The 18709-nt window shown below is 36.7% G+C and overlaps 1 protein-coding gene across 5 annotated transcripts in view; it reads left to right on the forward strand.

Annotated features, from left to right (window-relative positions):
* The window catches only part of DNAJC13 (DnaJ heat shock protein family (Hsp40) member C13), a 119815-nt gene that overhangs the window by 30604 nt on the left and 70502 nt on the right, over nucleotides 1–18709 (forward strand). For 4 of the 5 annotated variants that reach the window (XR_002824859.1, XM_023735951.1, XM_004381404.1 and 1 more), the window contains exons 3-15: nucleotides 1324–1399; nucleotides 2193–2342; nucleotides 2785–2826; nucleotides 5501–5701; nucleotides 8185–8391; nucleotides 8485–8580; nucleotides 9490–9581; nucleotides 14027–14193; nucleotides 14307–14386; nucleotides 14470–14639; nucleotides 15111–15210; nucleotides 17464–17571; nucleotides 18255–18410. Coding sequence is in view for 4 of the 5 variants with exons in the window: in XM_023735951.1 (XP_023591719.1) it covers nucleotides 1324–1399; nucleotides 2193–2342; nucleotides 2785–2826; nucleotides 5501–5701; nucleotides 8185–8391; nucleotides 8485–8580; nucleotides 9490–9581; nucleotides 14027–14193; nucleotides 14307–14386; nucleotides 14470–14639; nucleotides 15111–15210; nucleotides 17464–17571; nucleotides 18255–18410 (1645 nt within the window). In the remaining variant the exon portion in view is untranslated. The remainder of the gene's footprint in view (nucleotides 1–1323; nucleotides 1400–2192; nucleotides 2343–2784; nucleotides 2827–5500; nucleotides 5702–8184; nucleotides 8392–8484; nucleotides 8581–9489; nucleotides 9582–14026; nucleotides 14194–14306; nucleotides 14387–14469; nucleotides 14640–15110; nucleotides 15211–17463; nucleotides 17572–18254; nucleotides 18411–18709) is intronic. The other variant, XM_023735950.1, reaches the window with a different exon arrangement.

Raw genomic sequence — 18709 nt, forward strand, 5'->3', positions numbered from 1 at the left:
ATTTGGAAAAGGATAGTGAGAATAGCAGCACAACTGGAAGAATGTAATCAATGTCACTGAATTGTACACGTAGAAATTTCTGAAATGGTGTATCTTTGGCTATGCATATTTTCACCAAAAAAAAAAAAAAAATTCCTCCAAGATAGAGAAGGGAGAGTGTTGACATGTCATGGGGTTGTTAACCAGTGTCGTAAAACAATATGTGTACTGACTGTTTAATGAGAAAATATTTGTTCTGTAAACAAAGTACAATAACAGAATATATTAAAAAAAAGTATTGCGTGATTTCTTCCCCTCCCCTCCTTTTTTTTTTTGTGTTGTCTTTATCAGGTTTTAGTGTCACTAAAAGAATTGAAGCTGTCCTGTTTTCTGGTCCTTTAAAGCTTCATGTCCCTTGAAATTATCTGAACCTGGTGCTTTCGGAGGGTGTAATTCTTTGGCATGTTTCTTAAATTCTTCTGTAGGGGTTGATTTATTCTTGATTTTCAAATTTATCAGCATAGAATCACATGCAGCATTTTCTTTTTAAAATTTCTTCTGTATTTGTGGTTATAAATCCTCTTTTATTTCTAATTTTGTTTTTGCCATTTTCTTTGAATAGTTAATGTTTTACCCATTTTTTAATTTTATTTCTGAAGAATAAGCTCCTTAGTTTTAAATAGGTTTTTCTAATTCAGTTTCTACTCTCATCATTATGAATTTCTCTCTCCCTTAAAGGATTACTGATATCGAAATGATTTTCTCCTTCAGATTTGTTCCTTTAAATGAAGGAAGTGGAGTGAGAAGTGAAAATTGCTTGTCTCTGGTACAGGCTTCCTACTCCTATAAAATTGCAACACTTCAATGTAATAGGTAGTTGCTTAAATGGAAATTAAGATTCCAGGATATGGCTCTGACTGAGCGGTTGCAGGACGTAGCTTTTCCTTCCTTTCCATCATGGTTTTGTTTAGACTATTTTGAAAGAATTGGTAGTGTTCAGTGTCTTTGTTAAAAATGAATTTTTCCTGTTTAGAACCTTTTGGCATCCTCAGCCAGTGCTTTACTACCTTAATCTATGCTAACAACACAGGCTTGCTTGCCTCTGTCATACTTTTCCACTTATGAATCTTAATCATTCATACTAAAATAAGTGGAGAAGAGGATAGATTTTAATACCAATAACATTTTAGAACAGTGAAAATATAAAACTAAGATATTTTTAGTGACCGTTAATCAGCTAACACTTTCCTATTATTTAAATGTTCTTGTGTTGATACCATATATTTTCTTATAAAATGCTTGCTTTTGTTTAAACTAAATTTAAGCACCTGTCTTCTTTTGTAGGTATAAGCGTGTCTTTTCAGTTGGAACCCATGCGATTACTACGTATAATCCCAACACTTTAGAAGTAACAAATCAGGTAATCACCTTGGAAGTTGTTAGCCATTTGTACGCACTCCATTTGAATTTTAAAAGCCACGATATAACCCATGACCTCCTGGCGTGAAATCAGTTCTTTAGGGTAGAGGGTCAAATCTGAAAGAGATTGATGTGCTTGTACAGTGTTGTGTGTTCAGAACCAGAAAAGAAGAATGGAGGAGGGAGAGAGAACATGTTTATTTCTGTGTTCTAAAGGATATAATTTTGTAATAGGTTGTTCTTGAATGCTACCATCTCAATGTATTATTAGTAAATTAGTTCTTTATAATTTTGAGAGGTTTATATTGTTATTGTAATATGCGTACATAAGTCATGAGTGCAACTGGAGGAAAATACTTGTTATTAGAGTAGTATTACTGTTCATAAAGGCAAGACCAACCTCAACATGGATAAGTAAACATATTTAAAGATATTTAAATTCTTAGGCATATATTCCAGATTTTTTTTTTTTTACACTGATGGGGTAAGTATAGAATTTTATTCCCTAGTTCATTTCACTTTTATCTATTTTAATTGCTTTGGGTTGATGTCATTCATCATTAAAATTGGAATATAGTTGTGTTTCTTATTGTTGACTGACGACTAAAAACCTTTAGAAGCATTTGTTATGTTCTAGGTTTGCTATAGGACATAACTTCTTTTAGACCTCTGCAGTATTTTGTAAAGTTTTGCTCATTTAATCAGTGGTTGTGAAATTAAAGTAATAAAAAATAAGTGTTGCATTTCACTGTATTATAGCACCGGTTGAAGGATTTTGTTTTTCTTTTCATTAGTGGCCTTATGGAGACATCTGTAGCATCAGTCCTGTTGGAAAAGGACAAGGAACAGAGTTCAACCTCACATTTCGTAAAGGCAGTGGAAAAAAGTCAGAAACTTTAAAATTTTCTACAGAGCATAGAACAGAACTTCTTACAGAAGCATTGGTAAGAAAGGTTACATGTTGGCAAACTAGATTTCTCTCTTTTCTTTGTAAAATGAAACAATGCATACATTAAAGTACAGTTCTGAACCTATGTATCTGCCCATCTTATTTTCTCTTACTGCCTTTTAGCTTGACACTGCTAAACTTTCCCTATTCTCTAACTGAAAGGTTGGAAAATCCTGTGTATGATATTTGAAAGTTTATTAGTCTTTTTAAATGCATATAGGATATAACGCAGTTGTATGTTTTAAGTAATCCATCTTGTTCTTCAGTAAAGCTCCACACACTTTTTATTGAATATCCTTAAACTGTAAGTTTAGTAACATTTATTAGTATCAGGATTACCAAGTTGGGACTTTAGTTGTTCTGGGTAGAAAGCTCTGAATCTTGAGTCTTCCTTACCAGTTTGTTGTCATAAACTGTGGTTATGTTTTCTCTTTCAGAGATTTCGAACTGATTTTTCAGAAGGAAAAATTACAGGAAGGGCAAGTATTTAATGTTTATTAATAAATATTTTTAATTTTTCAAATGTTGCCCTTTATTGCAGAAATTATTCCATATTCTGTGTGTTTCTTTTATGGCAAAGCTAATGGGAAACAAGGAAACATAATTTTAATATTCCCTGATACCATGTGTTAGAGAGATGAATGCAGTTTAACAGGAAACTCAAATATGAAGAATTAGATTTAAAACTGCTAATGCCAGTGGTTGGGAAAAAAATCATCAGGCAGAACCCGTGGAGTGTTAAAAACAACAGTTATAACCACTAAAATAATCTTTATTCAGTATTCTAAACAGTAGCACCAGTAAACATTACACTGCTGATAATGCTTATTGGAACATGCAACAGATGGTTGATGTAAGTTTCCTGTTTTAGAAGAATTAAAGCTTTAAGGAGGATCTGTGTATTGAAACTGTCTTATATGTTCTTGCACTGGATCTGGCCAGGATGAAGCTTTGTATGGTGCACTGACAGCTATGGGTGGGGAGTCATGGTTGCTTATTAGAATCTTTTCAACTTTCCCAAGCCTTTTCTACTCGTGTGACAGCAGCAGTTAACCTAAAGCAGAGACTTCTGGGGAGTGGGAATAGTAGTTTATGCTTTTCCACTTTTGAAATACTGAATTTCTTTCCATGAGCAAGTACTGCTTTTATAATGGGGAAAAAAGAATGCCTAAATGTATAGCACTGTTTGAAACCCATGGCTTCTGGCAAAAGGCAGGAACTGAATTTTAATATGCTGGTGGCATTCCCTGTCTTTCTTAAGCCCTTTCTCCTTTCTGTGGAATCTCCACTGCTTGTTTTAGCATGCCAAAAGCCTCTCTGATCTCAACTCAAGCACTTGGCTAGTTGCTCAAAAGCCATTTAAAATAGTTTTTATGGCAACTGGCAAGCTGCTTGTTTCTTGTTCCTGATGAGCCATAGTGAGATTTCTATAAATCATAAAACTTGACATGCTTATTTAATGTTGGCAGGTGAGTTTTCTGTATATCCGATCTGTCTGGAAAACACCTGCATCCAAAAGCATAGTTACAGATCTGCTTATAAGCTTCCCTTTATATCGGTTAACTTCAGCTACTTAGTACTTTTCAAAAGCTTTGTGGTAGAAACAGTATCTTTAGAAGATTGCCAGAAGGATATTCTGCCTAATTTTGGCCAGAAGTAAGGACTCAAGTGGCCAGTGTACCTCCCTAAATAAAGCTGAGATTCAACCTCAAATGCTGTGCTGCCTAAACAACATTCTTACATAAGTTGAATTTGGCCCTCAGGCCTTCAGTTGCCCTTGGATACACTCTAAATCAAGGTGTTTCCTTGACCTTCTCTCTAACGTTTCCATCAGCACATCTCATTATGGCAGTTGATTATCAGCTGAGAGGAATGGAGACTAGCCTGCAGAGTGGGTTGGGGACATACATGTGAACAAGCATGGTTTGGAAAAGCATCATTATTTTTTGTGGCCTCTCTTCCACCCCCACCTCTATTTCAGTGGAGTTTTTAATGATGTCAGCACCTGCTGCAGAGGTGTGGCACTGATCAATCCTTTAGTTCAGAGTCAAGAGTAAATATATTCTTGGTTTAATGCAGGTCCTTTTGGCTTTCTGCAAAATTCCTTTTATGTTGTGCAGGATGCCATTGATCAGTAATACCAAAGGGACTTGATAAGATATGGTCTTATGAACCTCATCGTGGGTTTTGTGTTGGGGAGTTAGTGGAGGTGTTTGTTTCTTAACGTCTGGCTCTCATTTCTGAACACCTGTGAGAGAATTTCTCTCTGATTTCAGTGTTAGAAATAGTTGTGCACTTGAGCAACTAATTTATTTTTACCTCAAAAATTGTGTAACTGATCATCATGTGTCCCTCTTCATTTTGATGGGTAGAAAACTTTGTGTTTTTATTATTTTTTGCCTCATTTTCCCTTTGTTTTAGTTCATTTTCTCCTTTTGTATCACATCATTTTGGTTAGCTGCTTCTTAAACTTTTTTTTTCTTTTTAAGAATATAACTGATCATCTCTGATCCTCAGTGACTTTAATTTATAAAGAAATGTTATTATGTAAATGGATTTTTACTTGCAAATGTGATCAGAACTCCTGAAGATAACTTCCAAATGGTGTAATTAGAAAAATAATTTTTTAGCTTTTTTTTTTTTTTAAATGTGTAGAAAGAAAATCTGTATTAATATATGAGCCATCTCAGGTTGTTTAAATTGAATATCGTAACTTCCCTGAAATGTGACTTGGCTCTTTTCCATATCTAACTTGGATTAAAAGAATCCATCAACAAAAGTGGAAATCTTTTTCCTGATAAAACTCTTCCAGAATAACGTTTCTATTTAGGATTCCTCCCCCCCCCCTTTTTTTCTTTTTATAGATTTACATACAGTGACTTAAAATAATTTTTAAAAACTATTGTAAACCAAAACCATTGCTATGTAAAAAAGAAGATACTATCATCAATTAGAATGAATATTCTTATTGAAATAAACAGACCCTCTCTGAATAGCTAAAATTATATATGGTTTTAAAAATTTGTATAGTAGCTGTAAATATAAGATTACTTAGATTTTTTATTGTTTCAGCAGTGATTGGTACATTAATCATAACTATTTTTTTGGTAAGTTTAAATATGAACTTATAAGTTATATTGTTTCTCTCTCTAGAGATATAACTGCTATAAGCATCACTGGAGTGATACAAGAAAGCCTGTAATTTTGGAAGTTACTCCTGGAGGCTTTGACCAAATTAATCCTGCAACCAACAGAGTCCTCTGTTCCTATGACTACAGAAATATTGAAGGCTTTGTAGATCTTTCTGATTATCAAGGAGGGTTTTGTATACTTTATGGAGGATTTAGTAGATTGGTAAGTAGTGTTTTTTAAAAAGATATTTGAAAAGAGACAGAACTATTTGAAGGAAAGCAGGGATTTTATACTTCATTTTGAAATTTCATGTGAGTCTTCTGGGAGGAAGTATGGTGTTAGGACTGCAGGCTTTAGTATCAAAAAGAACTGAGCTGGAATTGTGACTTACTGCTCTCTAAAACGAGGAGAGTAATATATGTGTCATAAGTTTTTTTGTGAGGATGGGGTGAGATAATTTATGTAAAATGCTTAATTAGCACAGTGCGGGCTAAGTTGTGCTCAATAAGTTGTGGTCACAGTTACTTTCACTAGTACTGTCTTACCTAAAAGTGTCTAAGCTCTTCTTTGAAGAAGTAATTTAAAATCTCTTATTTTTATAGTTACGGAGTCTTCCCTCCTTCGCCTAACTCTTTGTAATTTAAAATTTGAGTATTCATTGAAACTTCAAATTTGGAATTCATTGCATGTTCTTGGTCTTGAAATCCTGAATTATATATAAGTAAACTGTGGTGTATATTAGAAGCTATAAGATCCTGAGACCCTGTTTGTTAATCAGTGATAGAACTGGAACTGTGGATGGTGACCACCTTTTCATAAGAAACATCCTGTCTTATTAATAAAATTTAAACCCCAGATCTCAAAGATGAGCAATATAAAGAGCTTCCACATTCAGAGACTCAGTTGAATTTATTCTTGTTTCTCAAGTTTCCCTTCTGTTTAGAATTTATAATTCCTACAGCTGCTAACCAAAAGGTCAGCGGTTCAGATCCACCAGCCGCTTCTTGGAAACCTTATGGGGCAGTTCTACTCTATCTTATAGGGTTGCCATGTGTCAGAATTGGCTTGACAGCACCAGGTATAGCTATCTTAGGAGACTCTGGGTGGCTCAGATGGTTAAAGGATCAACTATTAACTGAAAGGTTGGCTGTTCAAACCTATCCAGAGGTACCTTGGAAGAAAAGCCTGGTGATCTACTTACGAAAGATAGTAGCCTTGAAAACTGTGGAGCACAGTTCTGCTCTGCAACACATGGGGTTGCCATGAGTCAGAATTGAACTCATCGGCAACTGCTTTTTTTTTTTTAATAGTTACCTTGGTGGTCTGGGAACACTACTCCAAGACTGAGTGTTCTGTAGATAAATTATCCTTCTCTGGGAAGCAGAGCCAAGGCAAGCCTGGAACTTTTATACATAGAAGGGCCTAGAGAATAGCAACAGGGAAATAAAATGATGGAGGGCTGGACAATCTGATTTACAAAATATGGTTTGCTCGTCAGAGCTTATAGGCCTTTTTCCACCCTGGATTTTACTCTTTCTCCAGGTAATGGGTACCATCCTAGTGTCCCTCATCTAGGAACACACATCTAGACATTTTGCTACCTAAACCCATATGATGAAGGCCCAGGGAAAAGCTTAATTCCTGCTCCTACCAAAAGTCTGCTGTCCCTGGGCAGTGGTGATTTGTGATGATTAATGCCTTGGTGGAAAACACACCTAATTACAGAAATATGGCCTTGCAAGTCTTCACAGGATAGCCATATCAATGTAATCTCAGCAATTTTGTTACAGTTTAATAAAGTCACACAGTACACAGGGTCACCATTAAGGATGAGAATTGTTTGATTCTTCTTTTATTGCTAACATTTTTTATTATTTGATAGCAGCAGGAAACTTTAATTTTAATCATCTACTTTCTAAGCATACTCTTTGTCTTTTAAAAGACACTAGCTATAAGGAATCAATTCACTACAGATATGATATAACATAGATTCATTAATCCAACAAACCTTTATCTGATACTTTAGAAGGTAGACATCTATAGTGACTGTGACATGCTGCTGGGAATAAAATCAGATTCTTAGGCAAGATCTGATCCAGTGTTTCTCAACAGGGGTGCTAGTAGCATTCTGGACAGGACACTTCTTTCTAGAGTGGGAATTTCTGTTCCTTCCCTTTGCAGGACGGTTAGCATTTCTGGTCTCCAGGCACCAAATGCAATACATTATCCTTAAGTTTGCAAATACCCCCCTGGGATGGTTTGTACTATTGCTAGGCCAATGACTTGTAAACATTTATACATTGTTCAAAGGTTATCTTGCAAGGAAGCCCATTGTATAAAACAGATTAAGTCAGAACTACCATAATTATAATCAGGAATCTTGCCTACCCAGTACCCACCACCCCCACTGGGCCTGGCTGGGGTCCTTGAGGCCTCTCCTTAGGAAGCTCCAGGGTACTGTTTTGTACACAGTGATGAGAACTGTACTCTGAAAGCTATGAGATAACTTACGTTCAGTAAGTTAGTTGTAGGGCTTAATTTACTAACAGTTTTTGAACTGCAACTCACTGCTTATTTACCTCTGAGAAGATCTATGACTTCTTTTTTTTTTTCCAATTGCTATTTTATTCTCTTTTCTATGAGTTAAGTAATGTCACATTTTAGTTGCTTCAGCCCTTACTTCTTAAATTTCAATACTTGTGCAGCATTTATTCGCATCAGAGCAAAGAGAAGATATTATCAAAAGTGCAATAGACCATGCTGGCAACTACATAGGTATTTCATTGAGGATCAGAAAAGAACCTTTAGAATTTGAACAGTATTTGAATCTTCGCTTTGGAAAATACAGCACGGATGAGTCCATCACATCTTTAGCAGAATTTGTAGTCCAAAAAATATCACCTAGACATTCGGTAAGATCTATATGTTAAAAATAAAAATTTGTTTATCTGATTTGGATTTTTTTCCAGTAACTTTTTAATATGTTTCAATTTTATTGTTTGAAGGAACCTGTAAAAAGAATTCTAGCACTTACAGAAACATGTTTAGTAGAACGTGATCCAGCAACCTATAATATTGCTACATTGAAGCCTTTAGGAGAGGTACGTTTAACTTATATGAGATTTCTTCTCATTGATAAATTCGATTTTTTTTTCTATTTTAATATTTACTCATGCCCGGAGAATGGGAAATAGGCAGAATCTGTATTCAATTCTTCACATAATTATATTTATTTATTTTTTTAAATTGTACTTTCGGTGAAGATTTCCAGAGCAAATTAGTTTTTCATTAAACAGTTAATACACATATTGTTTTGTGATGTTGGTTGCCAACCCCATGACATGTCAACACTTTCCCCCTCTCAATTTTGGATTCCCCGTTACCAACTTTTCTGTCCCCTTCTACCTTCTTGTCCTTGTCCCTGAACTGATGCGCCCATTTAGTCTTGTTTTGTTTTATGGGCCTGTCTGTTCTTTGGCTGAAGGATGAGCCTCAGGAGCAACTTCAGTACTGAATTAAAAGTGTGTCCAGGGGCCATACCTTCGGGGATTTTCCAGTCCCTGTCAGACCAGTAAGTCTGGTCTTTCTTTTTTTTTTGAGTTAGGATTTTGTTCTACATTTTTCTTCAGCTCAGTCCAGGACCCTCTATTGTGATCCTTGTCGGAGCAGTCGGTGATGGTAGCCAGGTACCATGTAGCTGTGCTGGACTTACTCTGGTAGAGGCTGCAGTAGTTGTAGGTCATTAGTCCATATAATTATATTTATGGATCTTAGAACAGTGAATATAAAATACAGTGGTTATTTTTCAAAAGTATATGAAGAATAGAACTTCTTATTCAGTGATGTATGAAAATTTGAATGTGACTTTTAAGCAGTTCTTATACTCTGATAGTGTAAATTAGTTACATTTTAAAATATTAACTGTTGTAAGCTAAATGATGATATGTAGTTCTTGTAATGAAATACCATAAAACTAAACATTTTTTTGTTGAACTTTTTGTTTTCATTAGGTATTTGCATTGATTTGTGACTCAGAAAATCCACAACTTTTTGCCATCGAATTTATAAAAGGGCAAATACGAAAATATTCTTCAACAGACAGGTATTGTTTTTTTCTTTATTCATGAAGCTTTTGAAAAAAAGAAAAATGCCCAGTCAAAGAGGAAAAACAAAGATTTATAATCTAGAACTGTAAAATTATGTAACTTAGGAAAACATTACATTATTTAAAGTTTTTATTTTTAAATGAATAGTTAAAATTACCTCCATTTACTTTGCAGCTTCTTAAAGGGAAGAAAAATGGTGATTTAATTTTAAATGAAATAATTTTTAAAAAATGCATTTCTGTAACTTTTTTTTTTAAAGTATTTTAGAATAGCACCTTTTAATGTGAGGGCAGTGAAGATTCAGTGGTAGAATTCTTGCTTTCCATGCAGGAGACCTGGGTTCAATTCTCAGCCAGTGTACCTCATGTGCAGCCACCACTGGATGGTTGGTGGAGGCTTGCGTGTTTTAGTGGATCTTCCAGACTAAGACAGACTAGGAAGAAAGGCCTGGCGATCTACGTCTGTAAAGCAACCAGTGAAAACCCTATGATCACAATAGTCTGATCTTGTTGTGCAGGGGTTTGCCATGAGTTAGGGGGTGGACTCTGCAGCAACAAATGTTAACAACATTTCTTAAGTTGCTTGAATAACAGCAATAAGTTACTTTAATATAAATACACTTAATGTTAGATTTTTGTAAGTTGACATCATAAGCTAGTTAACAGTTTTCCAGTGGAATATACTTGGATGTTTTTATATTACTGTGACTTGGCTATTACTGTGAATGCCTGTGAGCTGTTAAAGCTCAGAACCAACTGTAAGATAAATGCATGCATAATGAATTCTACTATGAATGACAGGACCTCCCTTCATGTACTAAACTGTTACCATAGGATTGGTAGTTCTTATATTCCAGGCAGTTCTTTCACGCCGCTAGAAATAAATTGAGACTGAATCTGTGTTTGAAATTTAGTTGAAACAGTTTCGGTACATTTTCCCAATGTGTGTAGTACAACCTTACTGAAGTTTTTTTTCAATTCCTACAGTATGACCAGTAATTATTTCTCACTTTAGAAAACTTTCTATCTAAGGTCTGCAAAAATGGCATCTTAAGCATAGGTTCATTACAATATTATAATAAAACGCGCAAAGACCTGGAATTAGAAAACCAAAAGGGGAGAACAACGCTTGGGCATTTCTCAAGTTGAAAGAACTGAAGGAAAAATTCAAGCCTCAAGTTGCAATGTTGAAGGAGTCTATGGGCAAAAAATTGAATGGTATAGGAAGTATCAAAAGAAGATGGAAGAAATACACAGAGGCACTGTACCAAAAATAATTGGTCAACGTTCAGTCATTTCAGGAGGTAACATATGATCAAGAATCAATGGTATTGAAGGAAGAAGTCCAAGCTGCACTCAAGCCGTTGGTGAAAAACAAGGCTCCAGGAATTGGCAGAATACTGACTGAGATTCTTCAGCAAATGGATGCAGCACTAGAAGTGCTCACTCGTCTATGCCAAGAAATTTGGAAGACAGCTACCTGGCCAACTGATTGGAAGAGATCCATCCATATTTGTGCCCATTCCAAAGGAAGGTGATCCAACGGAACGTGGAAATTATTGAACAATATCATTAATATCACATGCAAGTAAAATCTTGCTGAAGATAATTCAGAAAGGATTGCAGCAGTACATCAACAGAGAACTGTCAGGAATTCAAGCTTGATTCAGAAGAGGATGTGGAACCAGGGATATCATTGCTAATGTTAGATGGATCCTGGTTGAAAGCAAGAATACCGGAAAGATATTTACCTGTGTTTTGTTGACTATGCAAAGGCATTTGACTCTGGATCACAACACATGGATAACATTGCGAAGAATGGGAATTCCAGAACACTTAATTGTGCTCATGTAGAACCTGTCCATAGACCAAGAGGTAGTCGTTTGAACAGAACAAGAGTATATTGTGTGGTTTAAAATCAGGAAAGATGTGTGTCAGTCTTGGTACCTTTCACTGTACTTATTCAGTCTGTATGCTGAGCAGATAATCTGAGAAGCTGAACTGTATGAAGAATGTGTTACCAGGATTTGAGGAAGACTCATTAACAACCTTTGATATACAAATGACACAACCTTGTTTGCGAAAGTGAAGAGGACTTGAAGTACTTAATGATGAAGATCAAAGACTACAGCCTTCAGTATGGATTACACGTCAACTTAAAACAAAAATCCTCACAACCAGACCAATAAACAATGTCATGATAAATGGAGAAAAGATTAAAGTTATGAAGGATTTCATTTTACTTGGATCCACCACAATCATCACCCATGAAAGTGGCAGTCAAGAAATCAAATGCCATATTGCATTGGACAGATTTGCTGCAAAAGACCTCTTTAAAGTGTTCAAAAGCAAGTATGCCACTTTGATGAATACGGTGTGTTTGACCCAAGCCATGATGTTTTCAATTGCCTCATATGCATGTGAAAGCTGGACAATGAATAAGGAAGACAGAAGAATTGATGCACTTGAATTATGATGTTGGCGAAGAATATTGATTATACCATGGAATGTCCGAGGAATGAACAAATCTGTCTTGGAAGAAGTATAGCCAGAATGTTCCTTAGAAGTGAGGATAGTGATTCTTTGTCTCACTTACTTTGGACATGTTAGCAGGAGGGACCAACCCTGGAGAAGGACATCATGCTTGGTAGACTGTCAGTGAAAAAGAGGAAGACCCTTAATGAGATGGATTGACACAGTGGCTGCAGCAACGGGCTGAAACATACCTACTATTGTGAATGGCACAGAACCGGGCAGTGTTTTGTACTGTTAAACATAGGGTAGCTATGAGTCGGAATCGACTTGACAGCACCTAACAACAACAACAAGAAACATAGGTTATATTTCTTCGTGTCCTGAATATAAGGGAAGAGAATGGCTTAAAAAAATAGTGCAGCTATCCTTATCAGAGGAAGGAACTCAAGACTCACAGTTTGTCACGTGCTTTATGACAGATATCCATCAGCTGGTGAGTGGATTAACAAAATGCTGTATGATGGAATATTACTTAACAATAAAAAGGACTGAACTAATACATGCCACAGTGTGCCAAATTGTACGATAAGTGAAATAAGTGAAACCTTCATGAAATGTGAAATAAGGCAGACATGTAAGACTGCATGTTGTATAATCCCTTTTTTATCAGATTTCTTGAAAAGGCAAAACTATAGAGACAGAAAACAGATCAGTGGTTGCCTGGGACTGGGGAGTTTTTTGCAAATGGCCACAAGGGAACTTTTTGGGATGACAGAAGTGTACCAAAACTGGATTCTGGTGATGATTGCACAACTGAATAAATTATTAAAAATTATCAAACTGTACATTTTAATTGGGTAGATTTTGCTGTTTGAAAGTTATACCTGAGCAGCCCTTGTGGCCCAGTGGTTAAGTGCTTGGCTGCTAACAGATCGGCAGTTCGAACCTACAAGCCGCATCCGGGGCACCCAGGGCAGGGCTAGCGCAGCTGGGACCCGGGCGAGGACAGGATGTGGAACAGACGGGATTCAAGAATTTGGGTCTGAGAGGCAGTAGGTGAGTGATGGGTTCGCTAGCTGCACTGGCTCAGGAGTCAGACCTCATTTCCAGTCTTCACATTGCCATTTGATAGGTGTGTGACCATGCGTAGAGTAATTAATTAACATCTTTCAGTCTCAGTTTCTTCATCTATAAAATGGGATAACAATCACCTCATTGAACTGTTGGGGAAAAAATAATGCATTATAGTTGTCAGCACAGTGCCTGGCCCATTGTGAGTTCACTGCTCTTTCTACTTCTGCTTGCCTGGAGCAGTGCTCAGGAGGAAGGGTGTGTCCTAGACCTAATCACTTCCCAGTTATAAGGAGCAGCATTGATACAGAGATAGGCAAGCACAAATGGGAAAGATGGATGTCACTTGAAGATTGCCAAGGAAACAAGGAATGCTGGAAGAGACAAGGACCTCCCCCAGAGCCACAGAGAGAGCCTTCCCCTAGAGCTGGTGCCCTGAATTTGGACTTCTGTCTTCTAAACTGTGCGAAAATAAATTTCCTTTCTTTAAAGCCAAAAAAGAAAAAAGGAAAGACCCGGTAGTTTGCTTCTGTCAAGATAACGGCATAGGAAACTTTATAGGGCAATTCTGCTGTGTAACATGGGGTTGCTATGAGCAGCACACAACAGCAAGTTATACCTCAATAAAGCTGTTATCTTAACAACAACAGAAAAAACAGAGAGTGACGTTAAAGCTGTAGTGCTTAAGTAACTTGTACAAGGTGATGCAGCAGTAACGTAAAGAGGTAGTATTGGAATTCCAGGCTCTGTCCCAAAGGCCCCCTGCTCTTTGGAGCGTTGTAGTGTACCTCCGGTGCCTCCATGAGCAGATTATGTGTTAAAGGGCCTAGGGTGTGTTCAAATCAGAATTTTCCTTATACCAATCCTAAAATCTTATTTATTTTTTAACTTCTTAGAGATTCGTTATTAGCAAGTTTGCTGGATGGAGTGAGAGCCTCTGGTAACAGAGATGTTTGTGTAAAAATGACATCAACCCATAAAGGTCAGCGATGGGGGTTACTCAGCATGCCTGTCGAAGAGGAAGTAGAGAGCCTTCATCTCAGGTTCTTAGCTGCACCTCCAAGTAAGTATTAATTTAGATGTAATTGCATTTCGATTTGTCTACTCAGTAATATTTTAAGAATTAGGAATGCAAACCTCTAACTCTTCTTTTTGAACCATTTCATCTCCTTGTAGACGGCAACTTTGCAGATGCTGTATTTAGGTTCAATGCTAATATTTCCTACAGTGGAGTTCTGCATGCAGTAACACAGGATGTAAGATAAATTTTATCCTATTTCATTTATTGTCATTAACTTTTGGTATGGAAGCTTTTTTGAAATACTCTTCCTTCACCCAGGGTCTCTTCTCGGAAAACAAAGAAAAATTGATCAATAATGCCATAACAGCATTACTGTCCCAAGAGGGAGATGTTGTTGCTTCAAATGCAGAACTTGAGAGTCAGTTCCAGGCTGTGAGGAGGCTCGTGGCTTCCAAAGCTGGGTTTCTAGCCTTCACTCAGCTTCCAAAGTAAGTTGTTTCTGAAACTTTTTTTCTCTCAGAGAATTTGAACAATTCAGATAATTGACAGTTTATCTCTTGATATCTTACTAAACCTTGATACCTTTCTGTGATGATATGGTAGTTTTTATTCATGTGAAATGCAGAAGCAAGGTGAGTGGCACTGAAGTGGAATATTGATCCCCCATACTCACCGGTAATAACTACTCACTCTTGTTTGAGTAAATTTGAATGGAAATTACATGCTTTCTAGTTGTAGTCAACCTTAAAAAAAATCCTTCCTCCATCCCAAAGAAAAAAACTATTTTGAAAACTGGTTAGATTGTTAACACGATATATTCTAGAAGTGGGATTCAGAATATCTAATTGCTGCAGTAATGCAAAGGAAACTTAACATGATCTGTTGTGTTACATTTTAATAATAAAATAATAATAAATGCTCTATTGGTGCTAGTACGTGCTTATTTTTTGTTCTAAAAGGTTTCGGGAGCGTCTAGGAGTGAAGGTAGTGAAAGCTCTCAAGAGGAGCAACAATGGAGTAATCCATGCAGCTGTTGATATGCTTTGTGCCCTCATGTGTGTAAGTAGTGTTTTTCTTAAGGAAACTGGTTTTTCTTTAAGTTGATTGGTGATTTAATTTCCACACACCTAGATTTTCATTGTACCAGTTAAAGCCCATGCTTCTATATCCCTGATTTGCTATCATAGCTATTATTTATTCTAATAAATGTTTGTTTTGCACTTCCTGTAAGCCAGGACTATGCTAGGTGCTAGAAATATAAAGATGCTAAGACAAAGGTGTTTCCTTCAAATTGCTAGCAGTCTAGTAGGGTAAGCACATGTATACAATATAAAATAGTATAGGGGCCATGAGTTTAGTTTGGTAGTGAGGGTAGATGAGAGATTCTAGGCCAGTCTTTCTAGAAGATGTTATTTGTGATATGAGTCTTAAAGGATGGGTATTCTCCAGCTGTGGGAAGGCTTTCCTGGGAGAGAGAATAACATATACAAAAGCATGTTAAAGAAGCAGCAGATAATGAAATATGGTTGGCATGTAAAATGTGTATGGAAGTGGCATTAGAATTTGTAACTATAGATGTACGCAGAGACAGTCATAAAAAGCCTTGTTTCAGACGATGGGACGTAAGCTGTATCCTTTAGTGAGGAACAACTGGAAGATTTGTCAACAGGGGAGCAACAACATGATCAAGTTTACATTTTAGAAATTCTACTCCGGTGATGTGTGGAAAATAGATTAGCAGTAAAGTTACAGGCAGGTCGACCAAATTACCATGTAAGAAATGAGATGCTGGGCTAGGGTAGTGACAGGGGCTGCTGAAGAGATAAGGAACTAACTTGGTGTGACTGCTTGTATGGAGGGAGAGGCAGTTGTTTAGTAGAACTTTGATGTTTCATTAACCTCAATTTTATACGTACTTTCTGGAACTTTTTTGGGGACTTTTTTATTTAAAGTATTTTATACAAGCTTAGCGGTATGGAACAAACATATTTTTTATTCCCGTAAGTAAATTAAAGTTTATTATTTTATTATCTTTGCTACTACAGATAATTCCATTAACAGAGTTAGTGGGATAACTGAAACATAAAATAATAGTGTGAAACAAACAGATTGAGCTCGCCTTACATATTAGGCATTGGCTACGTATTTTACATGAATTATCGTATTTAAACTTCATAATAGTTCTATAAATACAATTATTCCTACTTTACAGCAAAGGAAAATGAGGCTAAGAGAGGTAATTTACCTCCCAGCCATTAAAAAGAAACACAAACCCGTTGCCATCAAGTCAATTCTGACTCATAGTGACCCTACAGAACAGAGTAGAACTGCCCTATAGGGTTGCCAAGGAGCGCCTGGTAGATTCAAACTGCCGACCTTTGGGTTAGCACCCGTGTCTCTTAACCACTGTGCCACCAGGGTTTCCAAAAACCTGTTGCCATCAGGTTGATTCAGACCCACAGCGACCCTAGGGGACAGAATGGAACTGCCCTGGAGGGTTTCCAAGGAGTTCCTGGTGGATTTGAACTGCCAACGTTTTGGTTAGCAGCCATTTCACTTAACCACCTGTGCCACCAGGGCTCCTCAGCTATAGACAGTAGCATATTAGGATTTGAACTCTGTTCTTAACTATCATGCTGGAATCCCTTTGGAATCCCTTTTACAATCTCAATTGGTCAGCGGTTCCAACCCACCAGCCACTCTGCAGGAGAAAGATGTGGCAGCCTGCTTCTGTAAAGAGGTACAGCCTTGGAAACCCTATAGGGTCTCTGTGAGTGGGAATTGACTCCACAGCAGTGGATTTGGTTTGATTTGAAGTGTTATGTTATAAAATTCTAGGTGGTTGGGAAGATGTTGTTTGTCTTTTATGGATGTCTGTGACTTGTGAGAGGGTACCTTGTGCAGGACTGTCTGCCGTCACTTGTTGAACACATTTATGTATAACGTCTGATTAAACCCAAAGGAAATCATCGCTTTTTTTTTTTAATTGTGCTTTAGGTGAAGGTTTACAGAGCAAATTGGTTTCCCATTCAGAAGTTTATACACAAGTTGTTCCACAACATTGGTTGCAGTCCCCACAATGTTTTAGCACTCTCTCCATTACCACCCCATTTTCATTCATCTGGTTTTCCTGCCCCTTTAGGAAATTGTCACTTCTGCCTGACTGTCTTATCACGAGTTTTCTTTCTGCCTTAAACTTTAAAGGCTATGGTTTTTAGTTCTCTCAGTGTGTAATGAATACTCTTTATAAATGACTCGTGTGATGCCAGTACATGGGACTACTCATGAATTATCACTGTTTTTAATCAATAGCCCATGCATGATGACTATGACTTGAGACAAGAACAGCTAAACAAAGCCTCTCTTCTCTCTTCAAAGAAGTTTCTGGAAAACTTACTGGAGAAATTTAATTCCCATGTGGTAAGTTGTAACGAAATTTGTCTTAATGGGAAATGCTGCATCATTATCAAAAGGTATTCTAGAAGTGCTGGACAAAAAAAAAAAATCTTTTTTTTTTTTTTAATTGCAGCCCCTAACTGTATTAGTCACAGTTCAGCTTGGTCACTAATAATAAAATATTCTGTTTTAGGACTATATCCATTCATCTAGGAAGGATAAGTTGCAAAGCCTCTAGATTTTTACAGTGATACTCCATATTTTTGTTTTTTCTTTCTTTAAAAATGCCATTATGAAATAAAACTGCTCTAAAAAAACTAAGCCAAATCTTTGTTCTTCAGTCACTGGTAATAATTTTGGAGATGGGCAATCTATAACATCTAGGAGGAACATAAATTGCTTAAGTTTTATAGGTGTTGTCAAAGATAACTTTTTATACGAATACATGTTATCCTTAGTTATATGTATTTGAGGAATCTTGGTTATTCTCTTGAAATTTAATGAATTTTAATTATGTTCCTTTTGAAGTATGGTGGGTAATAGATTTACTACAAGTACTACTTAGTTATCAAACTTTGAACCTCATGCTGAGAAATGCAGTGTTCACTTCTGACATGTAGAATAACACAAAGATACAGTATTGGCGTGGTTTAATGAAGTTCCCTCTCTGTCGCTAAGTCTTAAGGCAATATGTTACTTTGTTTCAGGATCATGGGACTGGTGCCCTAGTTATTAGTTCACTGTTGGACTTCCTTACTTTTGCCCTCTGTGCTCCATATAGTGAGACAACTGAAGGGCAGCAGTTTGATATGCTTTTAGAGATGGTAGCATCCAATGGAAGAACCCTCTATAAACTCTTTCAGGTGAGAGCTTGCATTTTTCTTATCAGATGACAGCTAGTCTAAGGGAACTTCTTTTGGGGCCAGTGTGTTTTTAAATAATACACGTGTGCTTCTATAGTAATGTTGATAAATAATTTAATATATAGCCCAATTAAAAAAAAACAAACAAACCCGCTGCCTTCGAGTTGATTCCGACTCATAGTGACCCTATAGGACAGAGTAGAACTGCCCCATAGGTTTCCAGGGAGCACCTGGTGGATTTGAACTGCCAACCTTTGGGGTAGCAGCCATAGCTCGTAACCACCATGCCACCAGGGTTT

This window comes from Trichechus manatus, unplaced genomic scaffold, assembly GCF_000243295.1.
Source record: "Trichechus manatus latirostris isolate Lorelei unplaced genomic scaffold, TriManLat1.0 scaffold00084, whole genome shotgun sequence".
NCBI lineage: Eukaryota > Metazoa > Chordata > Mammalia > Sirenia > Trichechidae > Trichechus > Trichechus manatus.